The sequence below is a fragment of the Elephantulus edwardii genome, unplaced genomic scaffold (assembly GCF_000299155.1).
Source record: "Elephantulus edwardii isolate Elephantulus edwardi_28Jun2011 unplaced genomic scaffold, EleEdw1.0 scaffold00044, whole genome shotgun sequence".
Lineage (NCBI taxonomy): Eukaryota > Metazoa > Chordata > Mammalia > Macroscelidea > Macroscelididae > Elephantulus > Elephantulus edwardii.
This window is the reverse complement of record NW_006399794.1, coordinates 4,504,305-4,521,279: the sequence shown is the minus strand read 5'-3', so window position 1 is coordinate 4,521,279 and position 16,975 is coordinate 4,504,305. Positions and strand designations below refer to the sequence as shown.

Genomic DNA, 16,975 nt, shown 5'->3' with positions numbered 1-16,975 from the left:
TTGTGCGGGGAGAAGGGTGCAACAATGAATGAATGGAATCCCAAAATCTCTGTAGATGTTCATTGAAATGAAAAATAAACAACCTAAATTTAAAAAAAAAAAAGATGCATGACGTTTAAAAAAAAAGTGTTTTATGTCCTTATGTATCAATCACAATCTATGACAAAACCCTTAAAAAATGTAAGTTATAGATTATACTTTTCAATGAAGATCATGGCACAACAATTACCATTATATTTGCTGAAGGCACTCAATCAAAATCAGAAAAATAAGCTCTCTTCTTACTAAGTTTAAATAAAAAAATATTTTATTAAAATTTCTAAGCACATATCAAAAATTATTTTAGGTATAATGCCTTTATCTAGTGAAATTAATAACCTATTTGGAAATAGTTATAGACTGTTACAATGAATTTTGCCAAAGGTATTCTTAATGTCATATTCTAATTATTATCACTCAATTTTTTATTTCATATTTTTATGAAAATTTTTAAGAGGGGAAACTATATAGAAGAGTAAAAGAAATAGCACACTTTTTAAAGTTGTTTAAAAATCACAGTACAAAATAAAACTGTCAACTACAGTTCAATATGTCTTGGAGACGGTGCAGCCAGAGTGCTCTTTGGAGGCAATGATGATAAGGCTCCGCCTCACATATTTTGGGCATGGTGCCAGGAGGGGCTATTCCTTGATGCTTAGAATAGAAGGAAGGCAAAAAGAGACGACAATTTTCAACTAGATGGATTTATACAGTGACTGCTGCACTGGGATCTAATGTATCAGGAAGTGTGAGGATGGCACTGGATAAGACAGGGTTCAGATCTGCTGTTCACAGGGTCTCAATGAGTCATACACAACTCAACAGCACCTAACCATGACAATAGGTCAACTTACACAAAATATGACTTCTAATTACTTAACGTGAAGGGCAAACCCTTGACGAAAATTAACTTTGTGATCTAGACTAAAAGGACCATACTAGAGTCCTCTTGAAAATAAAAGTATTGAAAGGATTTTCGCCCCCTTTCTTTTTGTTCATAAAGTAAATTAACTAGGAGTTGTGAGAAAAGGAAACAGTTTCTCTCCACCTCCTTTTCTAGTCTATTTACCTGAGATCCTCCAGCTGCCGGAACAAGACAGGCACAAAGGTTTGCAATGAGGCTTTCTAAGGAGACATTCAGGCTGTCCACATACACAGTATAGATCAAACCTAGGCAAGCCTGCAAAGAGAAAAATGCTGTACTTATGTCATGGGAAAAGTAAATACTAAAATTCAATTATCACATCTGCTCTGAGGGAAATTTTCCTTTGAACACAGTATATTCTCCAGAGAACAAGGAATAGAATTTAAGTTGCAAATGTTATTAGCTTATTAAATTTTTCTCTAGAACCAGAAGCTCTAATGAGCCTGGAGATAAGATTATAGAGAGCAGAAACACACAATTTCTAAAACAAATGCTTTGTTCAGATAGCTACTTAACAAATCTGTAGGGCTAAATCTCTTTTGTCTCAATTTACTTTGCAAGCCCCAAATATCAAGATAGCAATTTAGAAAGTTTGTTTTGTGACTCTTATTAAATTCAGAGTATTTATTCCACAGAGTAATTTAATTTACATGATTACAATGGGTATGAAAATAGATATATTAGAGCAAAAGCTACAATAAAAGTCTAGAAGAAGGTAGGTGTTTAAATGAAGTAAAATACAATCTCTGTATGTTTCACTTTACTAAAATTTGTGAACAATTCATAATCAGAAATTTTTTATGTTTTTGAAATCTGGATAGTAAACAAATATAGTCTGAACAATATAAAAAAGTGTTCTAAAAATTATATAGTACTACAAATGTTTATAAATTATTTCTGAAATTTGAAAATTCTAAGCATCAAAAACATAAAATATCTGTTAGTAAAAACCAATAAATGTTGTTTATTTAAATCTATGCAGGTGGTAATATAGTCAGAACAATATGAAATATCAAATAACTATTCACTAAAAAGAATGAGGACAAGAATAAAGAAAGTTTTATATTGATAGTCTATTTTAAAATTGCTAATAAGAAATCAAGTTCTTTCTTTAGGGTGTATAAGTTAAGGATTCAATAAACATGTGACATATTTTCAATAATACATCCATATCCAATTAAATAGTCACATTAACTTCTTCAATTTGTCATTTAATCTAACCATCATTAATCTTTTTTTGAAAATAGTTTTTATTTTATTGATGAATTCCTAGAATTAATCTAAAGATATTTTAAATATGATCAATTCCTTATCAAAGTCCACTCAAAACAAATTCACATGAAAATACAAACAATAATGACAACTATGTGTTCTTTACCCTAAAAATTTCTGGATAATCTAATCTGGATACCAACACCAAACTTTTGGGAGCAAACACTTCCGCGGGCTGAATTAAACCAGACACTTCCTCTTCACCTTCAATTTCTTCCTTCTTTGTTCCCTAGAAAAAGAGACACTGCAATCAACAAAAATTTCCAAAATTAGTGATTCACACAAGACAGACATACAGCTTCAAGAATGTAATTTTAAAACAATTTTCAATTCATTTTGCTCATAAGCAACAGTGTTGATATTCTGAGCAGAGAGAAGTTTTAAATGAAAGTTTCATTGTTTAAATTGTTGTTGTTGATTGCCACTGCGTTGAGCATGAATCATAGCAACCCTATGAACAAAAGGCTTGAAGCCTTTCTATAATTATCATTAATCAAAGTTCATGAATTTTCCAGAGGCATATTGTTTAGTAAGTGGATGCCACTACTGCTTCTAAAAATAATTAAGTAATGGTTGGTAAAATAAGCTCTGAGAAAGTATTTTCACTTATATGTCAGTAACTGTTTCTTAAAGATCAAAGACTCACTCATCTATGCAACTGAGATAATATAGCCCATGAAGAAAATGTTCTACACTATCCTTTAATGAGTAATGAGTAGAACCTTAAAAGCTTGGAGGTGTCCATCTAAGATGCTACTGGACTCTGTCTGGAGCAAAGAAGGAAGAAAATCAAAGACTCAGGGGAAACAACTTATCCAAAGGAATAATGGACCACATGAACCACACCTCCCCAGCCTGAGACCAGAAGAGCCAGGGGGTGCTCCGTTACCAGTAATGATGGCACTTGGCTATCACTGTCAACCTCTCTGATTGCAACCATGATAGAAAGTCTTGGAAAGAGCAGGAGAAAAATGTAAAACAAAACTCAAAATCATATTTTTTTAAAAAGCTCAGATTTACTGGTCTGATAAACAGTGATAGAACTGCCAAGTGTTTGGTCCTTAGAGATAGCCTTCAAACCTGAAATGAAACCTACTTCTGAGATCACCTTTCAGCCAAATAACAGACAGACTGATGAACAATACCTGTGAGAACTATATTCTTCAGAACACTAAGCTATCTAAGAGCAAAAGAGTAGGACTTCTCAAAAAGAAAGCTCAGGAGGGAAGAAGGGCAGGGAAGAAGGATGACTATTTGTGTGCAAGAAAAAAGAGGAGAAAATGAGAAGGCTGCTGTTATACAACCAAACAAGGGGCAAAAGTGGGAAGAGCATTGTTAACTAATGTCATAAAATGAAATAAATATACTTAAACTGTTAAATGTGAAATTAACATACTCTGTAAACTTTCATCCAAACCACATTAAAATGCTATCCTTAAATCCATTTCTTTCCTGGCACCTACTGTTCCTACATACTGTTTTAGGAATTATTTTAAAAGGACAGTTATTATAGCTTGCAAGTTCTTTTCTAAGTGTTCTTAAGACTATAGTGTATTTTCTATAATAAAAAATTTCCCTTTTTCTTTGCTTTTCTAATTTTTCTTTCTCACACTTCCCAGCTTATATATATAATGTTCCAGCACACATCATGCTTATTTGTATTGCCAGTCCTCTGACCAGAATGTCATACTTCAATATGTATGCTTGACATCTCCTTAGATGACCACTAGCCATCACAAACTAGTTCTAAACTCTCTTCCTAGCTCCAGTGTTCTTGTGGTATTCCCTATCTCAGTTAAAGGAAACCTCTTCCTTTTATGATGATTCTATTTAGATCTCCCTTATTCCTTTGTCTGGAATATTCTTTTCTAAGATTTCTTAATGGTTAATTCCTTTATCATCATTATTGTTATATGCCGGCAAGTCGATTCCGACTCAGAGATTCTATGTACAACAGTTCTAAGCCCGGACCTTTCTTAACCAATTTCATTGTCTCTGACACACCTATTTCCATTACCCCAGTCACTAGTCAATCCATCCCATCCAGGGTCTTCCTCTCTTGCACTGTTCCTCCATCTTTCCAAGCATGATGTCCTTTCTTCAAGGACTGATCCCCCCCTTGCAATATGTCCAAAGTAGGTCAGACAGAACTTAAAAATCCTTGCTTACAAGGACATCCTGGTTTTATACTTTCCATGACAGACCTTTTCATGACAGAGTTTGTTCTCTTAGCAGTCCATGGTATATATTCAGTACTGTTCTCCAGCATCACAACTCTAAAAGATCAATTCTTCTATCATCCTTAGCCAGCTCTCTGATGCATAGCAAGGAATATAGCAAAGAACATGGCCTGGATCAGGCCCATCTTAGTCTCTAGTCTGATACCACTACTCCTCAGTACTCTAGAACAGTCCCTAACTGTTTGATTGTGGAGTCAAGCAAACTGAATCTCAATCTCTTTACTGTCTATCATGATGCTACTAATAGCCCCAGTGGTAAGAATCTTTGTCTTCTTGATGTTGAGGTTCAATTCATACTGAAGGCTGCACGTACTCTTGATTTCCTATTAACAAATGCCTCAGATCTTCCTAATTATTGGCAAGCAAAGTTATGTCATCTGCATAACACAGGTTGTTCATGAATCTTCCTCCAATCCTGACACCACTTTCCTCCTTATAGAGCCCAGCCTCCCAGATGATCTGTTTCACACACAGATTGAAGAGTTATAGAGATAGGATGTTTCCCTAACATATACCTTTCCTGATTTTGAACCACATGGTGTTTCCTGGCTCTGTTCTGACAACTGCCTCCTGGTCCAAGTATAGGTTTCACATGAGCACAATCAAATGTTCTGGGATTCCCATTCTTCTCACAGTTAGCCACAGTTTGTGGTGACCCACACAGTAATACGCCTCTGCATAGAATGTGAGGACAACCTGGCTGCAATAGCTGTCACAATAGTTGATCACTAGGGTTGATTTGGCTGAGCTGACTGGTAAGGTGGATGTCCCCTTCCTCCTTCACTGCTCCATAAACATCTCTACCAAAGCTGTACACCCAGATGAAGGGGACAACCATCCCTGATACAAAGACAATCGTCCTTCGGTCAAAGGTATACAAGTAGCTGTGCTCCCCTGCTGTTACCTCCAAACAAGTTCTCAAATGCCTTTGCATAGTCAACAAAACACAGACAGTCATTCCTCTGATATTCTGTGCTTTCAGCTAAGAGCCATCTAACATTGTCTATAATAATATCCCTAGTGCCAAGGCCTCCTCGAAATCAAGCCTGCATATCTGGCAGTTCTCTGTTGATGTGCTGTTCCAGTCATTTCTGGATCATTTTCAGCAGGATCTAGTTTACATGTGATATTAATTATATTGTCTGATAATTTACACACTCTATTGGGTCACCTTTTTTTTGGAATGGGAATAAATATGGATCTCTTCAAGTCAGTTGGCCAGGTGATTGTCCTCCAGATTTCTCAGTACAACCTGGTGAGTACATACAGGGTTGCATCTGTTTGTTGAAATATGTCAACTGTTATGACATAAGGTCCCAGGGTCTTGTTTTTTCCAATTCCTTCAGAGCAGCTTGAATTTCCTCCTTCATCACCATAGGCTTACGAGCACGTTACTTCATGAAATTCATCTGTGCCAGCCAATTCTTTTCGGTAGAGTGTCTGTGTACTCCTTTTAACTTCTTTTGATGCTTTCTAGGTCATTCAACTTTCTTCCTACAGCATCCTTAAGTATTGCAATTTTAGGCTTGAATTTGTTCTTCAGTTCCTTCAGCTTAAGAAATGTTGAGTAAGTTCATTCCTTTTGATTTTCCAAATCCAGCTCTTTGCACATTTCAGTATAATACTCTGATTTGTCTTCCTGTGCTGCCCTTTGAAATCTTCTGTTCAAGTCCTCAGCATCTTTATTTCTTCCCTTTGCTTAGGCTTCTCGGTGTTCTAGTCAAACAACTCATCATCATTATTATTTGTAAGGTCTATCTACACCACTAAGCCTTTGCTCGCCGTGCTTCTTGAACTTACAAAGCCCCAGAATTCATGACCCAGTTTCCCTGATTTCTTTTACTCTATAGCACTCACCACCATCCAATACATTATCCATGTTATGTAACTTGTTTGTTTTTTTTATTGTCTCCTCAACTAGAACACATTGTATGAAGGCTATTTGCTCACTGGAGCGCTCCTAATTACTATAGCATGAACTAGGCACACAGTTAATATTTAATATTATCTCAATGCTATTTGTCCCTAGCACAGGGGCAAACTGTCTTGAAATGAGGGTGTTTTTTTTGTATTTTATTAAGGGAAGTCTTTCTTCCCTTTACATGGAGAGTATAGATTGGATTTTCTACCTCCTTTGGAGCTCATACAGTTCCCAGTGCAAAGCAATCTAACCAAATACTACATGTCTGTGGAATGCATATATCCAAAGGGAACTATCTGCTTACTTTTTATGTGTCCAATAAGGTCCATATGGTCTTGAAAGATTTTCATTTGTTACAAAGAAAAAGCTAAATTTAGAATGGTTGGTTTCTGAAATCCTTAGAAACTTTTTAAAAAGTGATAAATATGAATTTACTAAAGATTTCCACACTTAATGAATCATAAGTCTTCATGGATCACTAAAATTCAAAATGACAAAAAAATGACGGAAATTCCTGGAACAGATAAACCTATCCACATTTTTATGAGATTGTGATAAATGCCCTAGAGTACCATTAAAAGTTAGCTTGAGTTAAGTAGATAATCATTTTAGATAGATGACTATTAACCTACTTTGACCAAAATAAAATAAAACAATCAAATGTGTTGGTCATTTCTTAAAATTGTCTTGTATTTAAACATTCATTAAATAGGGTAGTTATTAACAGAAGAGGGTCAGTTTAATACAATGTAAATAATGTCAGGTAAAACAATTCCATTTTTATCACTTTTTAGTGTAGATGCTGACTCTTCATTTATAAATGTACTATAAATTATGAGATTCTTTGTCTAACTCCAAGAGCTCTGCTATAAAACTTTAACATCTCAAGTTCAAATAAAAATTCATACTTTACATTTAAAATAAAACATACTATGTATGATTAAACAAAGAAAAAACAGAACACCAAAAATCTTCAAATCTGCATACTTTCAGGTACTACAACTTCTCACTTATCTACAGTGAGGTTCAAAAAAATGAGGCTATTTATTCTGTTATGTAAAAATTAAACTTTTATATATATGTTACATCATTGCAAAATCTCAGAGAATCATGGCCTAGAAAAATTGACACATACCTTCACCACCACAATGTTAACTCTTATCTCACATTTTAATGCTCCTTACCATCAGATATATATTGGTAATGTGCAAAATAGAATTTTTTTTACAATTTTCACAAATGAAAAACATCAGATAACAAAATAGTCATTAAGTGAAAATTAGAGACAGTAATAGTGGAGTCTCTTGGGTTTTTTTTTGTTGTTTTTTTTCCAGTAAAAGATTATATTATTTTATTTTTTTATTCATACATGTTAAGTTCCAACTTTTAATAATAAAAGTCAATAAATCTGATTCTTTAATCATAAAAACTTGCTTTACACATTATTTACAAGTTGCCAAAATCTACAGTCATACAAAATGTCACAAGGATTGTACTGACTACGCACGGTACCATCACACACAAGGAGCTAATCAAATTACATTCAAAGATGAAATTGTAGAAAAGCACAGTGTATTTGGCACTGTTCAATGATATCGTAAAGCCTTCCTTTCAGAGAAAGGTATTCATAAACCTTTGTTCCGGTATGTTGAAATGTTATTCACATCAAAAACCATCTTGCAAACTTTGAAACAGTAATTAGTTTTGAGAAACACGGGACATGATCAGACTTGGGAATGGATTTAAACTCTCCAAATCACTTATGTTCCAAATAGCTGCCATCTATTAAAATAAGTTTCTAGACCATTCCTAGATTACAAACAAGTTTTGTTCCTAATCCTATCTTTAAGTTGTATTTGTAAGTTAAATGTAGTTCATATCTGACAGCTGTTAGATGTTCAAGTATACAGTGCACTTTTAGATTCACAAAAATATTAAAGAAACACTCCCAGATCCACTAAAACCACTCTGACATACTGTTGAGAGTCTCTTGTTTTAAGAGACAGTAACAGAGTGTATTAAGTTTTTTGTTTATAAATGCTCAAGGAGAAAAGGTTATTCTATAAAATGCTAGAAAACATTTTATGTAATAATTATATATGTTAATGGGCTAGATTTTCAGATAGGTGAAAAGATGCAAGAAACTTTAAAAAAATTAGTAATTCAAAACATAGGCTGTACATGTAAGAAATGTTACAACAATATTGGCAAATTTACTATCTTAATAATTTTTAATACCATTTGCAAACCTTTTCTAAACTGCTAATATTATACTATGTAAATCCTATTAAAGATACAGATTTACAATAAATACCACTTAATAAATTGCCACAAATTGATTTAGAAGTGTACCTTAGGCAAAGTATAAATAAAAACTACAACTTCTTAAATTGTCAATATCATCATTTACCTATTATTTAGTACAGACCACATCTGGGTAATGGAATTCCCAGCTTTAGTGCACTAACATACCCTAGAACAAAACCTAAAATATTATTTGGTTTTCAATAATATAGGATAAATTAGTACAACCATTTTAATCCAGCTGGAAAATGCTATTGTCCTCCAAAGATATCCTGATACAAATATGCTAAAATCAAAGATTATTTTATATGATGACGCTATACAGAAAACCAGCCCTTGATGGCTTAAGTCTCCAAGATTCTGCTGAAAATTATCCAAAACGACTGGAGCAACACATTAACAGAGAACTGCCAGGATGTGCAGGCTGGGTTTAGAAGAGGTCGTGGTACTATGGATATTATAGCTAATGTTAGATGGATCTTGGCAGAAAGCAGAGAGTAACAGAGGAATGTCTTATCTGTGCTTCATTGATGATGCAAAGGCTTCTGACTATGTAGATCACAACAAGCTGTGGCTGACTCTGAGAAGAATGGGAATCTCAGAACATTTGATTGTGCTTATGTGAAACCTATACTTGGACCAAAAGGCAGTTGTCAGAACAGAGCAAGGAGACACTGCATGGTTCACAATCAGGAAGGGTGTCTGCCAGGGATGTATTCTTTCTCCACACGTTTTCAATTTGTATGCAGAACAGATCATGCAGGAGGCTGGGCTGTATGAGGAGGAATGTGGCATCAGGATTGGTGGAAGATTCATCAACAATCTGCATTATGCAGATGACACAACCCTTCTTGTAGAAACTAAGGAGAACCGGAAGCACTTGCTGCAGAGAGTCAAGGACTGCAGCCTCCAATACGGATTGAAGCTCAACATCAAGAAAACAAAGATTCTCACCACTGGGCCAACTTGCAGCATCAGTATGGATGATGAAGAGATTGAGATAATTAACAGTTTTAGTTTGCTTGGCTCAGGAAATCAAGAGACAAATTGCATTGGAAAAGTTAGCTGTCAGGGACCTCTCCAAAATACTGAAGAGCAATGATGTCAGGTGGAGACTAAGGTGTGCTTGATCTGGGCTATAGTCTTTGCAATTGCGTGCTATGCATCAGAGAGCTGGACTAGGACTGATAGAAAGAGAACTGATTCCCTTGAGCTGTGGTGCTGGAGAGGAGTGCTGAATATACCATGGACTGCTAGGAGAACAAATAGGTTTGTCCTGGAGAGGGTGAATCCTGGCTTCTCCTTGGAGGCAAGGATTCTGAAGCTTCATCTGACATACTTTGGGCATGTAGCAAGGAGAGACCAGTCCTTGGAGAGAGACATCATGTTCCGGAGAGTGGAGGGACAGTGCAGAAGCAGAAGAAAACCCTTCATGAGATGGATCAATTCAGTGAGTGGAGCAGTGAGAGTAGGTGTGTTGGCAGAGGATAGAGCAGGGTGTAGGGCTCTTGTACACAGGGTAGCTATGAGTCGCAAATGACTCCATGGTACACGACAACAACATACAGAAAACAGATAAAAACTTTAAAAAATATTTCCTGTCCATCACTCAGTTTTATCTTTCTTATATCCTTTACTTTAAATTTCCACATCAAAGCAACTGCAAAATCTTGTTACTTTTATCATTCAAAAAGTTGTTGCACCTAACATCTCCAATGTGCTACAGTTACTCTGTGACTTCATTTTCATACCAAAGATCTTCCTATATAATTTATTTAAGCAATTTAATAGGGAGAATACATGTAATTAAATGAGTAAAAGTTTTTCAATTATAAATTTCTTTCTAAAAATTTAACTAATGTATTTAATGGATCATTTAATAGAGCTAATTTAGATAAGCAATTTAAGAGCTTTAAAACTTTCCAGAACTGGAAATAAAGAAGTCTACACCATTGCTTAATTCTTAAATAAATAACAAATTCCCCCTAGAAAATTCCCTCATTCCTTTCTAAATAATACATATTATTCATAACATGCATACTGTAAAAGTCTAGTTTATATGAAAAATACTCATATGACTGCTTTCAGGCAAAGGAACTGGTTCAGAACTTAGTTTACCCCTATCTATCTGTTTATATTATTTGCAATATTTTCATATCTCAGAAGACAAGGTTCATAAATAAAAGCAACATATTACTAATTTTTAATGATAAAAAATGAGTGAACTAATTCAGCCCGACAAGGATAAATATTGTATAAAACCATGATTGTAGAATGAGTATAAAGATACAAGGGGGGTGGAAACAGAGGGATAACGATGTGTAGGGGGGTGAGGGAAATTGGAAGAATCTGGTGTGAAAAACAATGTATTTAAATTTTATAAATAAACTAGTATTTAAAAAAGGAATATGTGATTAGGCATTATTTGTATGACAGTCCAGAATAAGAGGCTCATTGTAAAGTGGACTGGAGCAGGGAAAGCGGGGAAGGAAATTATTCAATGATGAATAAATTTTTCTTTTTAAAAAGTGAACTGGGGAAGGAAGGGAGGAAAATATACAACAATGAATTAATAAAAATCCAACTTTTCGGTAAACTTCTTTTAGAACCATAATTACAAAATCACTGGTGGCATAATTAAAAAATATGTTTTTTTAAAAAAGAATACCTTTATTTCCCTCTTGACTTGCTCCTGGGTTCTATAAGGATTCTGAAGATAGCACAAATTCCATTATTTTGGCCATTATATTCAACCAGAATATCTCTTAGTTTAGTGGACAGTGTTGCACAAGTTGCATTTTAAAAAACAAAGAAACAAACAAACCATTTTACAGATATCATCTTCCCAAGTACTTGCTGCTGCAAGGTAATAAATATTGTCACAATGTGGAAATTATCAAATAATATCGTTAATATTAGATGTAAGCAAAATATTGCTGAAGATCATCCAAAAACAGCTAGAACAGTACAGTGAAAGAGAACTGCCTGAAGTTCCAGTTGTATGTGGCAGAGGCTAGGGCATCAGAGATATCACTGAGGATGTCGGATGGATTTTGGTTGAAAGAAGAGACTGCCAGGGGGAGAAAAAAGGTCTATTAGTGCTTTACTGACACAAAGCCACTGGACTCTACAGATAATAACAAGCTATGACTAAAGAACCCAGAACATTTAGTTGTGTTTATGCAAAACCTATGTAATAAGAAGTTACTGTATTCAAAACATCTATGAGATATCATCTCACCCCAGAAACAACGGGGAACTTCAACAAAGCAGCAAACAACAAATACTAGTCAGGCTGTGGAAAGATTAGAACTTTTCCTCATTGCTGGAGGGTCAGTTATAAGTTGGTCTGTTTTGATGGTAATGAGTTGCTCAAAGATGAGGAACCCAAGGTGGGAGTTTGAACCTGTTCAACATTACTGCAGAGCAATAGTTTGCAATTTGATATAATTAATATTGCAGTCAAGAAAATCTTACAGAGTTCTACTCTCTAACATGGCAAATTCAAAACCAACTTCATGACAACAGCAAAGAGACAGAGGAGGGACAGCATGGTTCAGTGGTAGAATTCTCACTTTTTACGTGGAAATCCAGGTTAGACTTCTAGTTAATACACTTCAAGTGCAAGAATCTCTCATCATGTCAGAATTGATGCCTTTGAGTTGTGGTGCTTGAAAAAAGTACTGAATACTCTCATACTTCTCATAGACTGCCAAGACAAACAGGTCTGTCCTGGAGAGGATGAAACTAGGCTGGTCACTGGAGGCAAAGATTTTGAAGCTCTGACATACTTTGGACATGTTGCTAGGAGAGACCTTGAAGAGGAATACCATACTTGGAAGGGCAGAGTGACAGCACAGGAGAGGAAGATCCTGAATGAGATGGTTACTGGGGTAATGGGGGTAGGTGTGTCAGAGACAATGAAATTAGCTCCAGATAGAGCAGGATTCAGGGCTATTATACATATGGTCACTGTGAATTACAGGAGACTCAAGTGTATATAACTACAACAATAATGATAACAACAACAAAAGGTACTTTAAATCTATTCTATTCATTATATGAATGAGCAATTTCAGGTCCAAATAAATGAAAGTTTTTTTGCCAAAGTCACATTTCTCATTAGAGGAATGACCACTACCATAGAGTTGGTTCTAACTTTGAAGACTCTTTACTCAGGTTGCAAGGCTGTAAATCTTAATGAGAAGAGAGGGCCTCATCTTTCTTCTACTAAATAATGGTTAGAACACCCATTCTAGCAGTTAGTAGCTCTGCAGTAATTAATTAGTAAAGTCTCCTCCTCCTCCTGTTGTTGTTGTTATGTGCCATCAAGTCACCTGCAACTCACAGTGAGTGACCCTATGTACAACAGCCCTAAAACCTGCTCTATCCTGTGCCAATCTTATTGTCTCTGACAAACCTACCCTCATTACCCCAGTACTGAATCAATCCATCTCATCCAAGGTCTTCCTTTTTTTTTTTTTTTAATTTTCCTTATTAATTTTAATGAAAGTTTATAGACACTTTGGATTTCCATTCATTCACTGTTACGCTTTTCTCCCTGCCCACTCCTCCCCCCCTCCCCAGTTCACTCTTCTCTTTGAAAAGTAAAGGACATATTCTTTCATTGTTATGCAATCCTTCCCCCTCAAGTCCTCTGCACTATGCAACCTTCCTTCTAGACTCCTGTCTCTTGCACTGTCTCTACACCTTCCCAAGCATAATGTCCCTCTCCAAGGACAGGTCCCACCTTGCAACATGTCCAAAGTATGTCAGATGAAGCTTCAGAAGCCTTGCCTCCGAGGAGCAGCCTGGATTCACCCTCTCTTGGACAAACTTATTTGTTCTCTTAGAAGTCCATAATCAACACTTTTCCAGAACTACAGCTTAAAGGCATCAATTCTATTTCTATCATCCTTAGACTCTGTCCAGCTTTCCAATGCATAGCAAATAATTGCAAAGATCACAGCCTGTATTAGGCACATTTTAGTCTCCAGACTGACATCATTGCTCTTAAGTACTTTGGAGAGGTCTCTGACAGCAGACTTTCCCAGTGCAATTCTTCTTTTTACTTCCTGGCTGCTGGTACCAATAGTGTTGACTGTGGAGTCAAGCAAACGAAAGCTGTTAACAATCTCAATCTCTTCATCATCTATCTTGACGCTGCCAGGTGACCCAGTGGCCACTGTACCAAAAGGAATTGGGGGACGCAAAAAAATTTTGTGAAACAGCATATGAGCAAGAGCCTGTGGTGATGAAGGAGGAAGTTCAAGCTGTTCTGAAAGAATTGGCAAAAAACAAAGCTCCAGGAATTGATGGCATATCAATTCACATATTTCAACACAGATATGCTCATCAAGTTGTGCCAAGAAATCTGGAGGACAACCACCTGGCCTACTGACTGGAAGAGATCTATTTTTTTTTTTTCTCATTCCAAAGAAAGCTTACCCGACAGAGTGCGGAAATTATCAAACAATATCATTAATATCACATGCAAGCAAGATTCTGCTGAAAATGATACAAAAAAGACTGGAACAGCACATCAACAGAGAACTGCCTGAAGTGCATGTTTAAAAGAGTCTCCTCTTAGGAAAGTTTTATCAGTATTTTGTTTTCATATAATATGTTGTTGTTGTTAACTGCCGTTGAGTCATAGACCACTCATAGTGACCCTATGAACGAAAGACCTGAGCACTGTTCATAGAGTTTCCACAGGCAATCCATTTCGGAAGTAAATGCCACTCCTGCTTCCAAGCTTGTTTTAATCAGGGAGCTCCACCAATCATTGTCCACCATGGGTGACCATTATTGCATTTGGTACTTCAGTGTCACAGTGATTAGCATCACAGCAACCACGAGTTACCTCTGTACTACAATGCACAGACTAGTGCTTTACCACGTAGAAGAATGCTTGACAAAAAAACAATTTAAACCAGGTCTGAGTGCCACAGATTAAAATCACCCACCTTGGGCTTGATAGCATAACTTTCTGTCCACTAGGCCAACACTGTTGTTGTTGTTGTTATGTGCCGTAGAGTCGTTTGTGACTCATAGTGACACTATGTACAACAGCCCTAAACCCTGCTCTATCCTGCACCAACCATACTGCCTCTGACACACCCATCCCGATTGCCCCAGTCACCGAATCAATCCATCTCATAGAGGGTCTTCCCCTCCTGCACTGTCCCTCCACCCTCCGAAGCATGATGCCCTCTCCAAGGACCCGTCCCTCCTGGCAACAGGTCCAAAGTATGTCAGACGAAGCCCCAGAATCCTTGCCTCCAAGGAGTAGCTTGGTTTAATCCTCTCCAAGATGAATCTGTTTGTTTTCCTGGCAGTCCACGGTACATTCAGTACTCTTCTCCAGCATGATAGCTCAAAGGCATCAACTCTCCTTCTGTCCTCCCTAGTCATTGTCCAACTCTCTGATGCATAACAAGCGATTGCAAAGACCATGGCCTGTATCAGGCACACCTTAGTCTCCAGAGAGACACCGCTGCTCCTGAGTACTTTAGAGAGGTTCCTAACAGCAGACTTTCCCATCGCGATACGCTTTTTGATTTTCTGACTGCTGGTGCCAAGAGTGTTGACTGTGGAGCCGAGCAAACTGAAGCTGTGAACAATCTCAATCTCTTCGCCATCCATCCTGATGCTGCCAATTGGTCCAGTGGTGAGAATCTTTGTCTTCTTGACATTGAGCCTCAGTCCATACTGAAGGCTACAGTCCTTGACCCTCCACAGCAAGTGCATAGCTTTCTCTATATTGTTGTTGTTATTGTTGTTAGGTGCCATCGAGTTGTAGATAATTCATAGTGACCCTATGAACGAAAGACCTGAGCACTGTTCATAGAGTTTCCAGAGGCAAGCATTTCAGAAGTGGATGACACTCCTGCTTCCAAGGTTGTTTTAATTGGGAAGCTCCACCAAACACTGTCCACCACAGGTAAACAATATGATATCATATAGACATTATAATAAATAAGTTATTAGCTCAAAGAAGCTATTTAGAAGATAGGGCATTTCAGAAGTCAAAATATCAATCCAGAAAGATGGTCAGGCTTCCCCTCCTTGAAACCAAGTCTAAGAATAGCTAGAGATGGTTAATTGGCCTAATAATGTGCTTAGGGTATTGTCCTCCCTACTAGTTTGCTACATAGTGCCTGAGACAGCATCCAAAATGTAACAACTGGTCTCTAGTCAACTGCTGCAATTTAGAAAAGAAGAGGAGCAGGAATACAAAGAGGATATAGAGCATGTCATTGATTGAAGCTAGAAAAGACTGCACCTTCTGTAATAAAGCCAAGAAGAACAAGATTGTGTCTAGCTACCATTATTGACAATTTTGATTGAAGATTTTGAGGAACAACTCTGATTAAAAGAAATAAAATGCATAATTTTCAAATTCTCATAAAAACTAGACCTCATATGAAAAATGCTCCCTGATTTATTGAAACTAAGCAACAGTTAAAAAAAATTACTGTATTAAGCACACTGTTCTTTAAGATATATTCATAAGTAGTCAAATGAACAACAATTCAGACATTTAGACAGGAACCTTATGGAGCAGTGAGTGTATGTTAGTTGGTTAGGAACAACTCAGAAAGAGAGTGAAGATGGTTAATAATGTCACTGAATGAATCAATGTCACTTGATTACATGGAAAACTGAAATTGGTGTCTGTGTTTGCTACAAGTATTTTTAACAATTTTTTTTAAAAAAAGAATACTGAGATGTAACACTTTATGTTTAAGAAAACAGGTAATAACAGTTCTTACTCTTGGGGAACTTTAAGAAAGGGCATTTAGGGGGAGCTCTGGTGGCCTAGTGGTAAGAAGCTGCAATTACAATCCCAGAGGCGCATGGTTCGAATCCACCAGATGCTCTGCCAGGGAAGGAGGGACAATCTCCTGCTGTACCAGTCAGATCTGATTTGATGGTACACTCACACAAAAATAATAAAAAAAAAAAAGAAAGGGCATTTAATTGTTAAGGACTTTGAATACATGTTTCCAAAATGTTTCCCTTTTTTTTCAATGTCTCTTATGTCAGGCATGCTGTTGTTAGGTACCACAAGTTGGAATATATTTATAGCTGATCCTCCAGCATGTTTTCAGTGACAGTAAGTCTTACAGAAGGAGACTGCCCATTCTTTTCCCATGGAGCAGCTGGTGGACTTGAACCACGTGCCTTGGTGATTGCAAGGCAGCTTTTCTTGCCACAGAGCTCCCTATATCAAGTATAATAATATAAGGTTGATTGTATTGGTGGCAAGCC

At 36.5% G+C, this 16,975-nt stretch overlaps 1 protein-coding gene across 1 annotated transcript in view; it reads right to left on the bottom strand.

Annotated features, from left to right (window-relative positions):
* SBF2 (SET binding factor 2) overlaps positions 1-16,975 on the bottom strand; it is a 510,367-nt gene that overhangs the window by 300,782 nt on the left and 192,610 nt on the right. Inside the window, exons 4-5 of the mRNA XM_006885420.1 lie at positions 2,343-2,465; positions 1,109-1,219 (exon numbers count right to left, since the gene is read on the bottom strand). Coding sequence (XP_006885482.1) covers positions 1,109-1,219; positions 2,343-2,465 — 234 coding nt within the window. The remainder of the gene's footprint in view (positions 1-1,108; positions 1,220-2,342; positions 2,466-16,975) is intronic.